This window comes from Podarcis muralis, chromosome 13 (genome assembly GCF_964188315.1).
Source record: "Podarcis muralis chromosome 13, rPodMur119.hap1.1, whole genome shotgun sequence".
Lineage (NCBI taxonomy): Eukaryota > Metazoa > Chordata > Lepidosauria > Squamata > Lacertidae > Podarcis > Podarcis muralis.
The window spans coordinates 57,313,415-57,325,987 of record NC_135667.1 but is presented as its reverse complement, the minus strand read 5'-3'; the positions used below and the strand labels follow the sequence as shown (position 1 = coordinate 57,325,987).

Genomic DNA, 12,573 nt, shown 5'->3' with positions numbered 1-12,573 from the left:
CCTGCTGTCTTCTGAAATGTTTCTAATGAATCTCATGAACAAATAGGGTAGTCACGCCTTCCCCAACCTGGTGCCCTCCAGATGTTTGGACTCCAGCTGGGACCGGTGGCAATTGTATTCTAGAACATCTGGAGGGCATTAGGTTGGGGAAGGCTGGGAAGCAATAAAATACTATGTTGTGGTGGTTTAAAAATAAATTTGGCTTGCGAATAATAATAATGATAATTTTAAAAAAGTGGCTTGTGAAATGGCATTGAAATAGCTAAGAAAAGCCAGTGAGAAACTGAAATGGATGTTTCTTCCTTATTAATCTTGTTGCACTGGTAAAGAAAATTAGGTTACCTCAAAAGGAAAACATGCAGAAAAGGCTTATCATTTGCATACCTATCTCCTGCCTTGAATTATGGGAATATTTCCCCCCTTGGCAGGATTGTGATTGGGTGATGTGTGGGCTGGTTGGGCTGGGTTCTGACCTGATTCTTCTGTTGAGTTTCTGCTGCAGAAAATGGGATCAGAATTCTAATCCTGAAGCTTTCTGCTTCCTACACTGCCAGCTGCTGTTTAGAAAAAGTGACAAGTCATTGTGTCCTTTGGGCTTTAAGTAGCGCTTTCTTTTTCTTAAGTAATCTCTGCTTCTGAATCTCAGGGCAGCCCAGACCACCCTCCAGACACGCTGCCCAGGCTTGCACCCTGGGGAAGTCACTTTGGTGCTGCTAACACAGCAAAAACAACACAGGAGGCAGCAGCTTCGAGGGATAAGCTCCACCTGATTGGCATAAGGTACAAGTACTACAGGTTGCCTCCATTGGTGGGAGAGATCATTGTTTCTCATGGGTCAGCTGTGCCTCTCTTAAGCTAGGCAGCCCCCCAGTCAATAAGTGCTGGTGAGTTGGAGCATGGCTTTAGGCCCAGTGATTTTGATACTTCCAAGCCCCTAAGAGAACCCTTTGCACATAAACTTGTTCACCCAGGAACCCTTGCGCATTGCAGTCAATTCTGTGGCACACAACTCAGTTCCGGAGTGGCTTGTTTCAGGTCTCTTACGCCTTGCCGCTCTTCTGCTTGTATTGAGATATGATTGTTTGCAGCATGGTAAGATTGGTAGTTGCAGGCAAAGGGTCCTTCAGGAAAATTTATTGAGCACTGCTGATCTTAATCTTAATCTGTGAGGCACCCAGGGTCCCCTGGAATGCAGCTTGGAAATGACTAGCTTAACCCATCCACATTTAAAGACACTCAACAGAAAAAGAAAAGTAATGTAAAGGATCATGAAGTGTAATCTTTGCACCACAGAAGACTGACCACATCTCAGTGGTAAAGCATGTACTTGGTGTGGGGAAGGTCCCAGGTCCAGTCTCTGGCATCTAGGTAGACTGGGAGAGAAACCTGTCTCAGAATCCTGTTCCCTTGCTCTGTGTAGACCAGGAGTCAGCAAACTATGGCCCAGGGGCCGGATGCGGCCCCCCAGGCTCGTAAATCTGGCCCGTGGACCCTGCCGCCTGCTCGGTCAGTCCCCGCACACTGTGGATGCCTCACTGCGCAGGGACTGACTTCCGCGACGCTGGCATGGCTTCTGGGTGGGCGGCGACCCTGCTGCGGCTTTGGATTGGCTGCAGGAAGTTCCTGCAACCAGTCTGAAGCCTCGCCTCATGCTGAGGTAAACCCAGCGCAGCCATGGACGAAGAGGGCTGGTGGGCGGCTGGCGGGTCTGGGCCATGCCATGGGCATTGTGATGGGCGTGTCGTGGGGCTTCAGCCGGAGCCTGGCGCGCCTGCTGGCCCCACGCTTGGCGCCCGTCTCGGTGCTGCTGGTGGTGGCGCACTCGGCTGCGCTGGAGCGAGAGCTGTGCGCCGTCTGGCCGGCACTTCGCGTTCACAGCCTGCCCGCTGACCTGGCCTCGGACGGCGGGCTGCAGTGCGTGGTGCACGCCACCTGGAAGCTCCGTGGGGACGGGCCGATGGAGCGGCTGCTGCTTGTCAACAACGCCGGTGAGCGGGCACTGCCAAGACGCGCTCCTGACCACGGGCAGAGTGCGTTCCTCCTCCAGGTCCAGAGGCAGCTGCAGGACCAGCTTGCAGGGCATTTATATTATTCAAAAATAGTCCAGCCCCCCAAAAGGTCTGAGGGACAGTAGACCGGCCCCCTGATGAAAAAGTTTGCTGACCCCTGGTGTAGACAGTGCTGATTGTGATAGGCCAAGGAATCTGACTCCATATAAGGCAGTTTCCTATGTCGTTATGTTAGCTTGTTTTATCCTAATAGCAAGAATTGATGTAACAGATGAACCTAGAAACTGTGTCCTTATTTTTATATTTGGAAGTGGTGTGTGGATGCTGCTGCAGCAGAACATACCAGACTTTCTTTTGGGTGAGTTTGATTTTTCTAATATTATATCACATCCTCCTCCTAACATTTTAGCCTGACAAAAAATCCAGGTGCTCCTGTTAACACACTGAATGGACAGATAACCCATAATATGGTATTAAGGGAGCAAGGTACTTCCTGGGAGTTCAGTGCACATCCACAGGGAATCAGGAATAAATAGCCAAAGTGCAATGCAGGACCATAGAATGCAAGAAGGGAAAGGCCTGCAGGCACTGGGATGATGTGGCAAAGGAGTGCTTTCCTTTGCCAAGCTGATCTGTAATTTGGATTGTCCAAATCATCATTCAAAGCGAAATACAGATTTTGAGTTTTTCGTTTTTCGCTTATCTCTGGCCCTGTGTAAACATCTCCCTTTTCAGAGGCAAAGCAGGATTTTTGCTCCTGTAGTGGCTTTTCCTGTAAGTGTTCCCTAGCAGGATGTATTTCCTCTTGCTTCCAAAATACATCTGTTTTCCTCTTTAGACAGTTCTTAAAAACAGGAAAATGTGCCAACTTTCAATCCATTTTTGTGACAAATGAGAACAACACTACAACCTAGAATCACAGAATCATAGAGTTGGAATAGACCACAAGGGCCATCGAGTCCAACCCCCGGCCAAGCAGGAAACACCATCAGAGCACTCCTGACATATGGTTGTCAATCCTTTGCTTAAAGACCTCCAAAGAAGGAGACTCCACCACACTCTTTGGCAGCAAATTCCACTGTCGAACAGCTCTTACTGTCAGGAAGTTCTTCCTAATGTTTAGGTGGAACCTATATGTTCAGATTGACAGTCCTCCAAGCCATAATTTGGAGGACCAGAGAATGCTGCAGGCCTGCATGCGCTCCCCTCCGCTCTCCATTTCCAGGTTGCCGCGATGTCTGAATTGGGCAAACTGTGATTAGCTTTAATCTCCAAATCATGGTTTTCAAACCCACTTTAAATAATGGTATGGAGGCTATTTGAAAGAAGAGTTTGGTTAGTACAATCCAAAAGGAGTGGTTTCCATGGCACATTCCTGACCCTCCAAACCATGGTGGAATACCTGAACTCTGGGCCTCCTGCCAGCAAAAGATAAAAGAGAATTAAAGTGAGTTTCATGTGAATGTAAAACCTGCTTTGGTTGGAAAGCTGATTGTCAAGCTAGGAATGGTTAAGAATGATGGGAGTTGAAGGGGAACACAAGGAGAGGTAAAGAACCTTTTTACTCCTTTCCTCCCACAATTACCTCTCAAGGTAGGCTGGTCGTAGGTTTCCACCACGCCACCTTAGCACCTTCTACCCCCTGACAGGAGAGATTATTAGTGGTTCAAGGCAGGTATCCAGTAGGGGAGACAGGGAGAGCACCTAGCCTACCTGCCCCACTCTGGGGATAGCCAAATTTTAAAAAGAATTTTAAAAGGTAAGAGGCAGAATGTTGCATCAGGAAAACAACAATAACAAAACCTTTTAGTTCAAATGCGGGTGGTGCTGTGGTCTAAACCACAGAGCCTAGAGCTTCTTGATCAGAAGGTCGGCGGTTTGAATCCCCGCGACGGGGTGAGCTCCCATTGTTTGGTCCCAGCTCCTGCCCACCTAGCAGTTCGAAAGCACGTCAAAGTGCAAGTAGATAAATAGGTACCACTCCAGCGGGAAGGTAAACGGCATTTCCGTGTGCTGCTCTGGTTCACCAGAAGCGGTTTAGTCATGCTGGCCACATGAACCAGAAGCTGTCTGCGGACAAATGCCGGCTCCCTCGGCCTATAGAGCGAGATGAGGCCGCAACCCCAGAGTTGTCTGCAGTCAGGGGTACCTTTACCTTTATCTTTAGCTATTCTAATAGTTCTACTTACAAAGAGTCTTCTGATCTCCTAAGTGTTTTGGAGACCCAGGTGGGACTTGATTGACAGTTGACTGTTTCCTGACAATCACAAGCTGTGGGTCAGTTCATCAGGTCAAAGTTTGACATCCTTTGGAAGTTGAGGAGATGTCTATCACAGTGTTAACTTGCAACCAGATGTGGATTCAGGAAGGGAATTGATTTCTCAGCTAAGGCAGAATGGAGAATAAGGATTTAGGATCATTTGGTGCCTACTGTTGTAAAAGGGGATCACAACTTGTGTGGATGCTCCCTGATAAAGAATTTTGTGTCTTATTGCCCCAGCAAATGGTGCAATGAAAAGTGTTTGCTTTGTATCTCTTTTTAGTTTATGCTATATAAAATGCAGTACTTATGAACAAAAGCACTTGGAATTCCTTTCATCTTCTCACTGAATATAGTTAAGGAAACATTAGCAAGTGTTATTTGCCAGGGACCAAGCTCCTTGTTCCAAATAGGAAGGGCCTTTACAATTCTCCCATCTGCTTCCTCCTCTCCCTTTTCTCTCAGATGCCCCACCCTCTGTAGCACATGGAACCATTTCATCTTGATAACTATGAACCAACCTTGGTGCCAGGGTGCCAGTGGCACTTGGGAAGTCAGCTGGCTCTTCACACACCCCTCCCTCTGTCATAATGGGGGAGGGCATATGTTTCGCAACATGAAAAACCTAATTAGGTTAGAAAAATTGTCTTCAGGGCTTAAAATGGAGGCAGCAAAACCCCTCTTGCTTTCAGACACTAGGTAACCTTTGTTTAATTTTTCATCTGAACTTTATTGGATGCATTTCAGGGGATCCATCATTCGTTCTTCTCATAACTGGAATCTGCATCTTTCTTCTGTCTGCTGCTCTGTACTTCTCATACACCTCCTTTGTTTTGAAAGGGAGCCAAATCAACATGACTGTGATTCAGAGCCAAGAATCAATCCCTTGGCTATGGAAATGAAGGCTTGGAGAGGCTGCTGAGCATGTGTGCGTTCATCTTGCACAGTTTCTGTTGAGAGTGCTGTGGCTTCATAACAAGAAAACCAAGGGAGAAAGGGGTGTGTAGGGGTGTGTGTGTGTGTGTGTGTGTGTGTGTGGAAAGGAAAATAGTCATTTTGTAAATTTTCTCCCCATTACTAGAAATGACACTTCCTCAGCCATTTTAAGATTATTAGGGGGTTTTTTGGGAGGGGCGGGTGGAAACATGGACAGGTGGCGTTTAATCAATTTAAAAATTGTAGTCTTACATATTCACATATAAGAAGTTTGTACCTACAACTAAAAAGGTCATGTATGAATGTGTGGTTTTTGAAAGGTCCTTTTTGAGGTAAGATGATATAGCCTTCTTACACAGGGCATCAGTACACCTTGGTTTTCCTATTTACTGAGATATTAGAGATTCTGGCCAACTTTCGCTCATTTCCTCCTTGTGCAGTGACTGTAAATATAGTTTTGGTGTGCAGGTTTAGTGTTGCTTGCGTGAGACAGCTTCATTTCTGACTTGCTTGTTGTAAAACATCAGATTTATATAGCTTTTGGCAAGCCTTGTGGGAGGAAATCTAACCAGTGGATGTTCTTGCAAAGCTGTTATGAAAATGTACTGGCCCAAGTACAGGTCTTGCCTTGCCTATCTTATCATGATGACAAAATGCATACATAAATGAGTCACCACAAACCAGGCAGCCAGAGCAAGAAGGGTGTTGCTGCAAGGGCGCAGTATCTGTCAAGTGAGTGTGTAGCTGAGTGGGAAGTAGGAGAGCCATTGTGCTTTGCCATTGCAACACCACAGGGCTGCATAGCGCTGTTTCCATTTCCCATCCTTTATTCCACTGGTTGAGTAGCTTGGAGAGCAGAGGCTGGGATTCTTCCTAGATTTTAATTTGGGAGAAATGGCTCAAAAGTCTGTCTTTTGGTTCCTGAAATTCATTCTGATTGTTCAGATAAAATATAATGGATAGAATTCTACAGGATGTGTTGCTAGTGTGTGAAAACAGTCAAGATCCAAAGATCTCCAGGCATGCACCTCCAGATGGTAGAGGTGTCAGACGCCATCCCGGCACCCAGGCATCTTCACTTGGTAGCAAGGGGCCGATATCCAGGTGCAAAATGCGCCTGACAGATTTCGAACACTGGAGGCAAGTTGCGTCCCAAGATGAATTTTTCAACATTGAGCCATGGGAGAAATGAACTAAAGACTTGTCTGTTAGTCAGCAGCAAATCTGATTGTTTTCAGCAGTGTCTATGCTTCTGACTACTAGACATGTGTGGGATTCTACTATTAGCCTCCCACATACCTTTAAATGAGAGAGTCCCAAGTAATGATTCTGAGTGAATTATAGATGTTAGTAATCATCAGCCCAAGACCATAGAAAGGATCTAATCTGAGCATATATCTACAGTGCAAAGTTCTATTGGTTTTAAACTGGTTTAACTACCATGGCTCCCTTTGTTCCTTCTCCAGAGAGTTGTGGGGATTGTGAGTGTTGAGTCACCGTGCTGAGAATTCTGCTTGTGATGTCTGGCCTCCTCCCACAGAACATACTAACATTCAATTGGTAGTGGGAATAACTGTTATTCCTCTAAATGCCTCTTCAAAACCCACCTTTTCCAAAGAGACTTCGACAGAACCCCTTCTTTTATTGGCTTACTAATCAAATTTATATCCCACCCTCCCAAAGGCACCTAGTGTGACAAACAAGTGATAAAACAATTTTCTTTAAAAAAAAACAATTCCAGTTCAGATACAGACGGAGAAAGATTTCAGTTTAAAGGTTTGTTGAAAGAGGAAGGTCTTTCAAGGGAAGGGAATTCCAAAAGGGCATTGAGTGGAACCTCCTGCTAAGGTGGTGTCTGCAAGGAGGCCCTCACTTGCAGAGTGCAGTGACACCTCATATCCCACAGCAACCAAGCATAAGTAGGTGCAACTGAAATAAATGCCTGTTCTTCCCCAGTTTGTCCCTGCCTCCCTCTCTTCACTTTCTTGCCTCCTTTACGGTATTGGTTGCTTAAAGCAGGGACATCTACTCTTCACACTTTGCAAAGAAGAGGAGAGGTCTGTGCTGTTAATGTGCCCATTGATTCTTTGCCTTATGAAAGGATGGTCTGAACTTCAGACATGCATCCCTAAGCAGTGTTTGAAATTCGCCAGGCGCGTTTTGCAACCGGCGTTTTGCAGGCCCAATTGCCACCACATGGAGATCTCTGTATGCCAGGTTAGCAACTGACATCTCTATCTGGCTGACTCCTCCAGCCTTCCTAAGCAGGTGAGCAGAAGTGTTTGTTTATTGCATTTATGTCCCACTTTTTGTCCATGGTTCACTCCCCTTCTCAATTAATCCCTCCAGCAACCCATTGAGGTAGGTTAAGAGGCTGTGGCTGGCCCAAGGTTACCCAGGGAGCTTCATGACTTGAGTGGGGATTTGAACCCTCATCTTCCAGGTCCTAATCTGACACACTAACCACTACACCCCATTGGCTTCCTAGAGTATTTCTGCTGTAGTATGAGCTAAATTAAGCGGGTAAATAAGTATGGGGAAAGCAAAATGTTACTTGGAGAAGGATCTGAAATACTTTCCTTGAAGATTGAATTTGTTTTGTTCTGAATTGTTTTATTTGATGTTTTCATGTGTTGTAAACCACTTTAAGATTTTTTTCTTTAAAATATAAAGTGGTATAGAAATGAAATTAATAACAAAAACAACACATTTCATTGGGTGGGGGGCGAGAATGGCGCCTAGACATTCAATTGTGGCTACCTAACCTAGGTTTCAGGCGCCTTTTGGCGATTAGGTTATGTATCTGAGTTTCTAACACTGTTAAGAAATACTTGACAGTGACTGAATTTACATATTTACATAGATGATGGTTTGCTGTGAACATGCAGATGGTTCCCACTTTGCTGCTCCTTTCATAGGAACAAGAAGCCAGGGTCCCTGGCCTAGCGTTACATTCGAACCAAGAACAAGGGTTTGTTTTGCTCCAGATAGCAACCCAAAGTTTGCTTTTGGCTTATCAGTCATGGTTTGTGAATTGTTGCTCCCATTAGCGGAGGAGCGAGGGAGGAGCCATCTGCACACTGAAGGCAGACTATTCACCCTGGTTTATTGTGATGGCCAGTCTGTCTTTCTGAAAACCTCCAAGGAAAGCAATTCCGAAGACTCAGTGTTTCATTACTCTTATTTAAACCATAACAAGGTGATGCCTGACGAAGAAAATGTCAGGCACATATACACATATATTGTATGCAGTAGTCCGTTCCTGCTTTGCCATCGTTTCCCCCCACAAGTAGTTTTGCTGTTGATAAAAGGTTTTTTGTGTGTGTGCTAATGAGCCATCTGCTCTGCTGTTTGTAAAAGTATAAAATTCCCACTAATGTAATTTTTTAAAAAACATGTCACCACGGAGTTGCCTAAGACTCTTGGATTAAGATAGAAGAAGAAGAAGAAGAAGAAGAGTTTGGATTTGATACCCCTCTATATCACTCCCTTTAAGGAGTCTCAAAGCGGCTCACATTCTCCTTTCCCTTCCTCCCTCACAACAAACACTCTGTGAGGTGAGTGGGGCTGAGAGACTTCAGAGAAGTGTGACTGGCCCAAGGTCACCCAGCAGCTGCAGGTGGAGGAGCGGAGACGCGAACCCGGTTCCCCAGATTAGGAGTCTACCGCTCTTAACCACTACACCACACTGGAATCTTTCACCTTTGGATCACTGTCTTGAACTCTATTCAGGTCACTACTAAATGTTTGTCCTTACAATTTGGCAGCTGTTTGGTCCATGTGGAATCAGCTGGTAGCCTATTCCCAGGTGGACCAACTGTACCTGAGACACACTCCATGATTGGCTCCTTGTTACCAGTCTCTGCAGAAAGGGTTGGGCAGTCCTCCGCCTAGCCATAGGACAGGGCTTTAGTAAGTTTCAGGTGCTTTGGAGAATTGCCTCCGTTGTAGTTGGCCTGGTAGCTTTAACAAGTTTTATTGTTTCAGGGTTAATGTTACAGTCTCTGTGTGTAGTATCAACACACTGTGTATAAAGATGTCTGACTTGGAACAAAGCTAGCTATAAGGCAGAGCACCTCTCAGAAACCTGGGTGCTTCAGAAATCGTGGCTGCATTTTTAGAACGCTACCAAAAATGTTGAGATTTTGCTGGAAGCTGATAGAACTCTAAAGCATTTTCTCTTGTTTATAATGCAGCGTGCACTGTAGATGAGCTTTTGCAATTTAGCATTTCCGTGTTTTGCTTAGTTGATTCACATTCTTAACTGTAGATGTACAGGCCATTAACTTCTCCACTCACAAACTTACCAAAAGCCAGTGTGGTGTAGTGGTTAAGAGCTGTAGACTCGTAATCTGGTGAACCGAGTTCGCATCTCCGCTCCTCCACCTGCAGCTGCTGGGTGACCTTGGGCCAGTCACACTTCTCTGAAGTCTCTCAGCCCCACTCATCTCACAGAGTGTTTGTGGTGGGGGAGGAAGGGAAAGGAGAATGTTAGCCGCTTTGAGACTCCTTAGGGTAGTGATAAAGCGGGATATCAAATCCAAACTCTTCTTCTTCTTCATCCCAAAACAGATTATCTTTGTTTAGGTTCAATCACACAAGCAGTTAAGGGTTGTTGTTTTTTTTTGTTTTGTTTTTAAAAAGGGGATCTGTGTGTGTCAAGGAACACTTCCCTAATCCTTATTTTCAGGCAGATTTGTGTGTAATGGCCCACACCTTACGTGGGTGGGAGGAGGCAGCATTTGATTTGATGGTTTGGTAACCAGAGGTTTCTGTCAAGGTCCTTGCGCTTAAGCACTTTTTTAGATCTTGCTTGGAATTTTGTGAAATCCTAATCAGGGGAAAGATCTTCCCAGTAGTTTTCCGCAGGGCTGGTGCTGAGGTCATTTGACATGTCAAATAGTATGACCGGTTGTTTGATGGTGGTCAGATATTCTATGCAGCCACAATGCCATGGCTAATCAGAGAACCTTACCTAACATTGAGTTAAAATAATTCAGTTAAATGTTTTGCTTCTGTTGCATCACAATAAGTTAGCTAATTTATAATTGTAATTAGTATAAGTATCATACTTGCTGATAATTCTATTTTTATTGTTCTGATAAAGATAAAGCTTTTTATGTACTCAACCAACACTGGACAATATTTGATCAGACAACCGATCATGGTTTGTTTTGCATGGAGTTTGTTTGTTTGTTGGTCTGGTCAAATGTCCAAACATAGTCTTAGGTGGTGACTTTGGAGAGTATCGTTTTTGGCAGCGTTCTTGATTCTCATGAGATTGTTGCCAGTCATGTTGACTAAATTGGATGTCCTCCCCCACATGCAATCATGGATACTTGTTCCTTCCTTCTTCTGAGTTTTGGCATATTTCTAGTGTTACTGCAATGTTTTTGGGAAAGGTTCCTATTCTGAAACATAATGAAGACAAATGAAGGGTGCAAGCATCAATGTGCTTACTCCACAGTAGCCCTGTTAAGCTTGGGTGTGTACTCAATAAATTTATATTCTGCTTGAATAGCTGAATAATAGGCTCCCAATTACAACAAACCATTCAATAAACTACAGTGAACTCAGAGAACCAAACAACAGTATTTAAACAAAATAGTTGATCTGGATTATGGGTTAGCTGGCACTGTTCCAGAGCTCAAAATTAGGTATTTGGAAGCACAGAATTGTGGAGTTGGAAGGGATCCCATGGGTCATCAGTCCAACCCGCTGTGATGCAGGAATCTCAACACACAGTCCTCCATCCAGTTTGAAACCATAGCAGACCCTGCTTAGCTTTGCAAATTATCTTGTCAGTGGAGCAAAGGAGTTACCTCGGCTGTTCCAGGGTCCTTCCAGATGGGTGTTTATTGGTGCTCATCATGTGTGCAAGGCGTTTTTTCCCCTCTGTCCACACAATGTCAAAATTTTAGTATGTATATTTTCCGTACTTAATCCAGAAAGGGATAATCTGATGTATTTTTATTTTTTTAAAAATTGTTGCCAACAACCCATTTGCGATATTAAACCTCCATCTGGAAACACCCTAACTGGAGGAATCAGAGAAACAGTAACCCATGCTGAATTTTCTTCTTCTGCAGAAACAATGAGACGAGTGGTACGACAGAGCAAGTTTCGGCACGTGTTTGGTCAAGCAGTGAAAAACGACCAGTGTTACGATGACATTAGAGTTTCTCGGGTGACGTGGGACAGTTCTTTTTGTGCAGTAAATCCCAACTTCGTTGCAATAATAATAGAGGCAAGCGGTGGTGGTGCATTCCTGGTTCTGCCTCTACACAAGGTAAGTGGTATTTTAAACAATAGTTTAAACATGGTCCTGTAGCTTCCTCTGCCCAATTATTACAATATTTTATTTTTCCTTCAGATTACGAAAAGTCCAGTAGACAGAAACATAGGTCGTGTGACTGCTAGAATTTGGTGTTGTTGGTAACGCATTCATTATAGTAATTTTGTATCTTAACAAGTACCAGTCTAATTCAGGAGAAGAACAAGTCGCTTGCTAGCTTAGAGGCCTCTCTCTCTCCAAACTAACAGCTCCCATCCATGGCACATTGTATTTGAAATTGCTTTCTTTTTTTTAATAGAAATGTGAAGACACACAAAATGGAAGAACAGCCCTATTCATGCTGCCACAATTATAAAGCGAACGTGTGTGTAGGAGTGGGACCCTGCTAACAGGCTCCACCTACTGACTTACTGCAAGTTCAGGTGGTTGTGTGAACACAATAGAAACATCAGGAGCTTCCTTATACTGAGCTTGGACCATTGGTTTATCTAACTTTCTTTTGTTTACATTGAGAGTGTGTTGTCCAGGGTTTCAGGCAGAGCTTCTCCCACCGTATGTGGAGCTGCTGGGGATTGAACACACCATCCGCCACTGAGCTGCAGTCATTTGGAATGTCCATACATAGCCTTAACTTTGCAGTCAGGGATCTTGCTTCTTGTATGTAGACTCAGAACCTGGGCTAAAATGAGTTAGTATTTTTGTAGGGGACCGGGTGGCGCTGTGGGTAAAAGCCTCAGTGCCTAGGGCTTGCCGATTGAAAGGTCAGCGGTTCAAATCCCCGCGGCTGGGTGCGCTCCCGTTGTTCGGTCCCAGCGCCTGCCAACCTAACAGTTCGAAAGCACTCCCGGGTGCAAGTAGATAAATAGGGACCGCTTACTGGCGGGAAGGTAAACGGCGTTTCCGTGTGCTGCGCTGGCTCGCCAGATGCAGCGATGTCACGCTGGCCACGTGACCCGGAAGTGTCTCTGGACAGCGCTGGCCCCCGGCCTCTTGAGTGAGATGGGCGCACAACCCTAGAGTCTGTCAAGACTGGCCCGTACCGGCAGGGGTACCTTTACCTTTTTAGGAGGCAA

General features: G+C 45.0%; 1 protein-coding gene across 5 annotated transcripts in view; it reads left to right on the top strand.

Moving 5' to 3' along the window:
• CORO1C (coronin 1C) overlaps positions 1-12,573 on the top strand; it is a 65,023-nt gene that overhangs the window by 16,741 nt on the left and 35,709 nt on the right. For 4 of the 5 annotated variants that reach the window (XM_077917683.1, XM_077917682.1, XM_028701676.2 and 1 more), the window contains exon 2: positions 11,295-11,494. In XM_077917683.1, coding sequence (XP_077773809.1) covers positions 11,300-11,494 — 195 coding nt within the window. In that variant the 5' untranslated portion in view covers positions 11,295-11,299. Of the gene's footprint in view, positions 1-7,407; positions 7,474-11,294; positions 11,495-12,573 lie in introns of those variants that run through there. The other variant, XM_028701674.2, reaches the window with a different exon arrangement.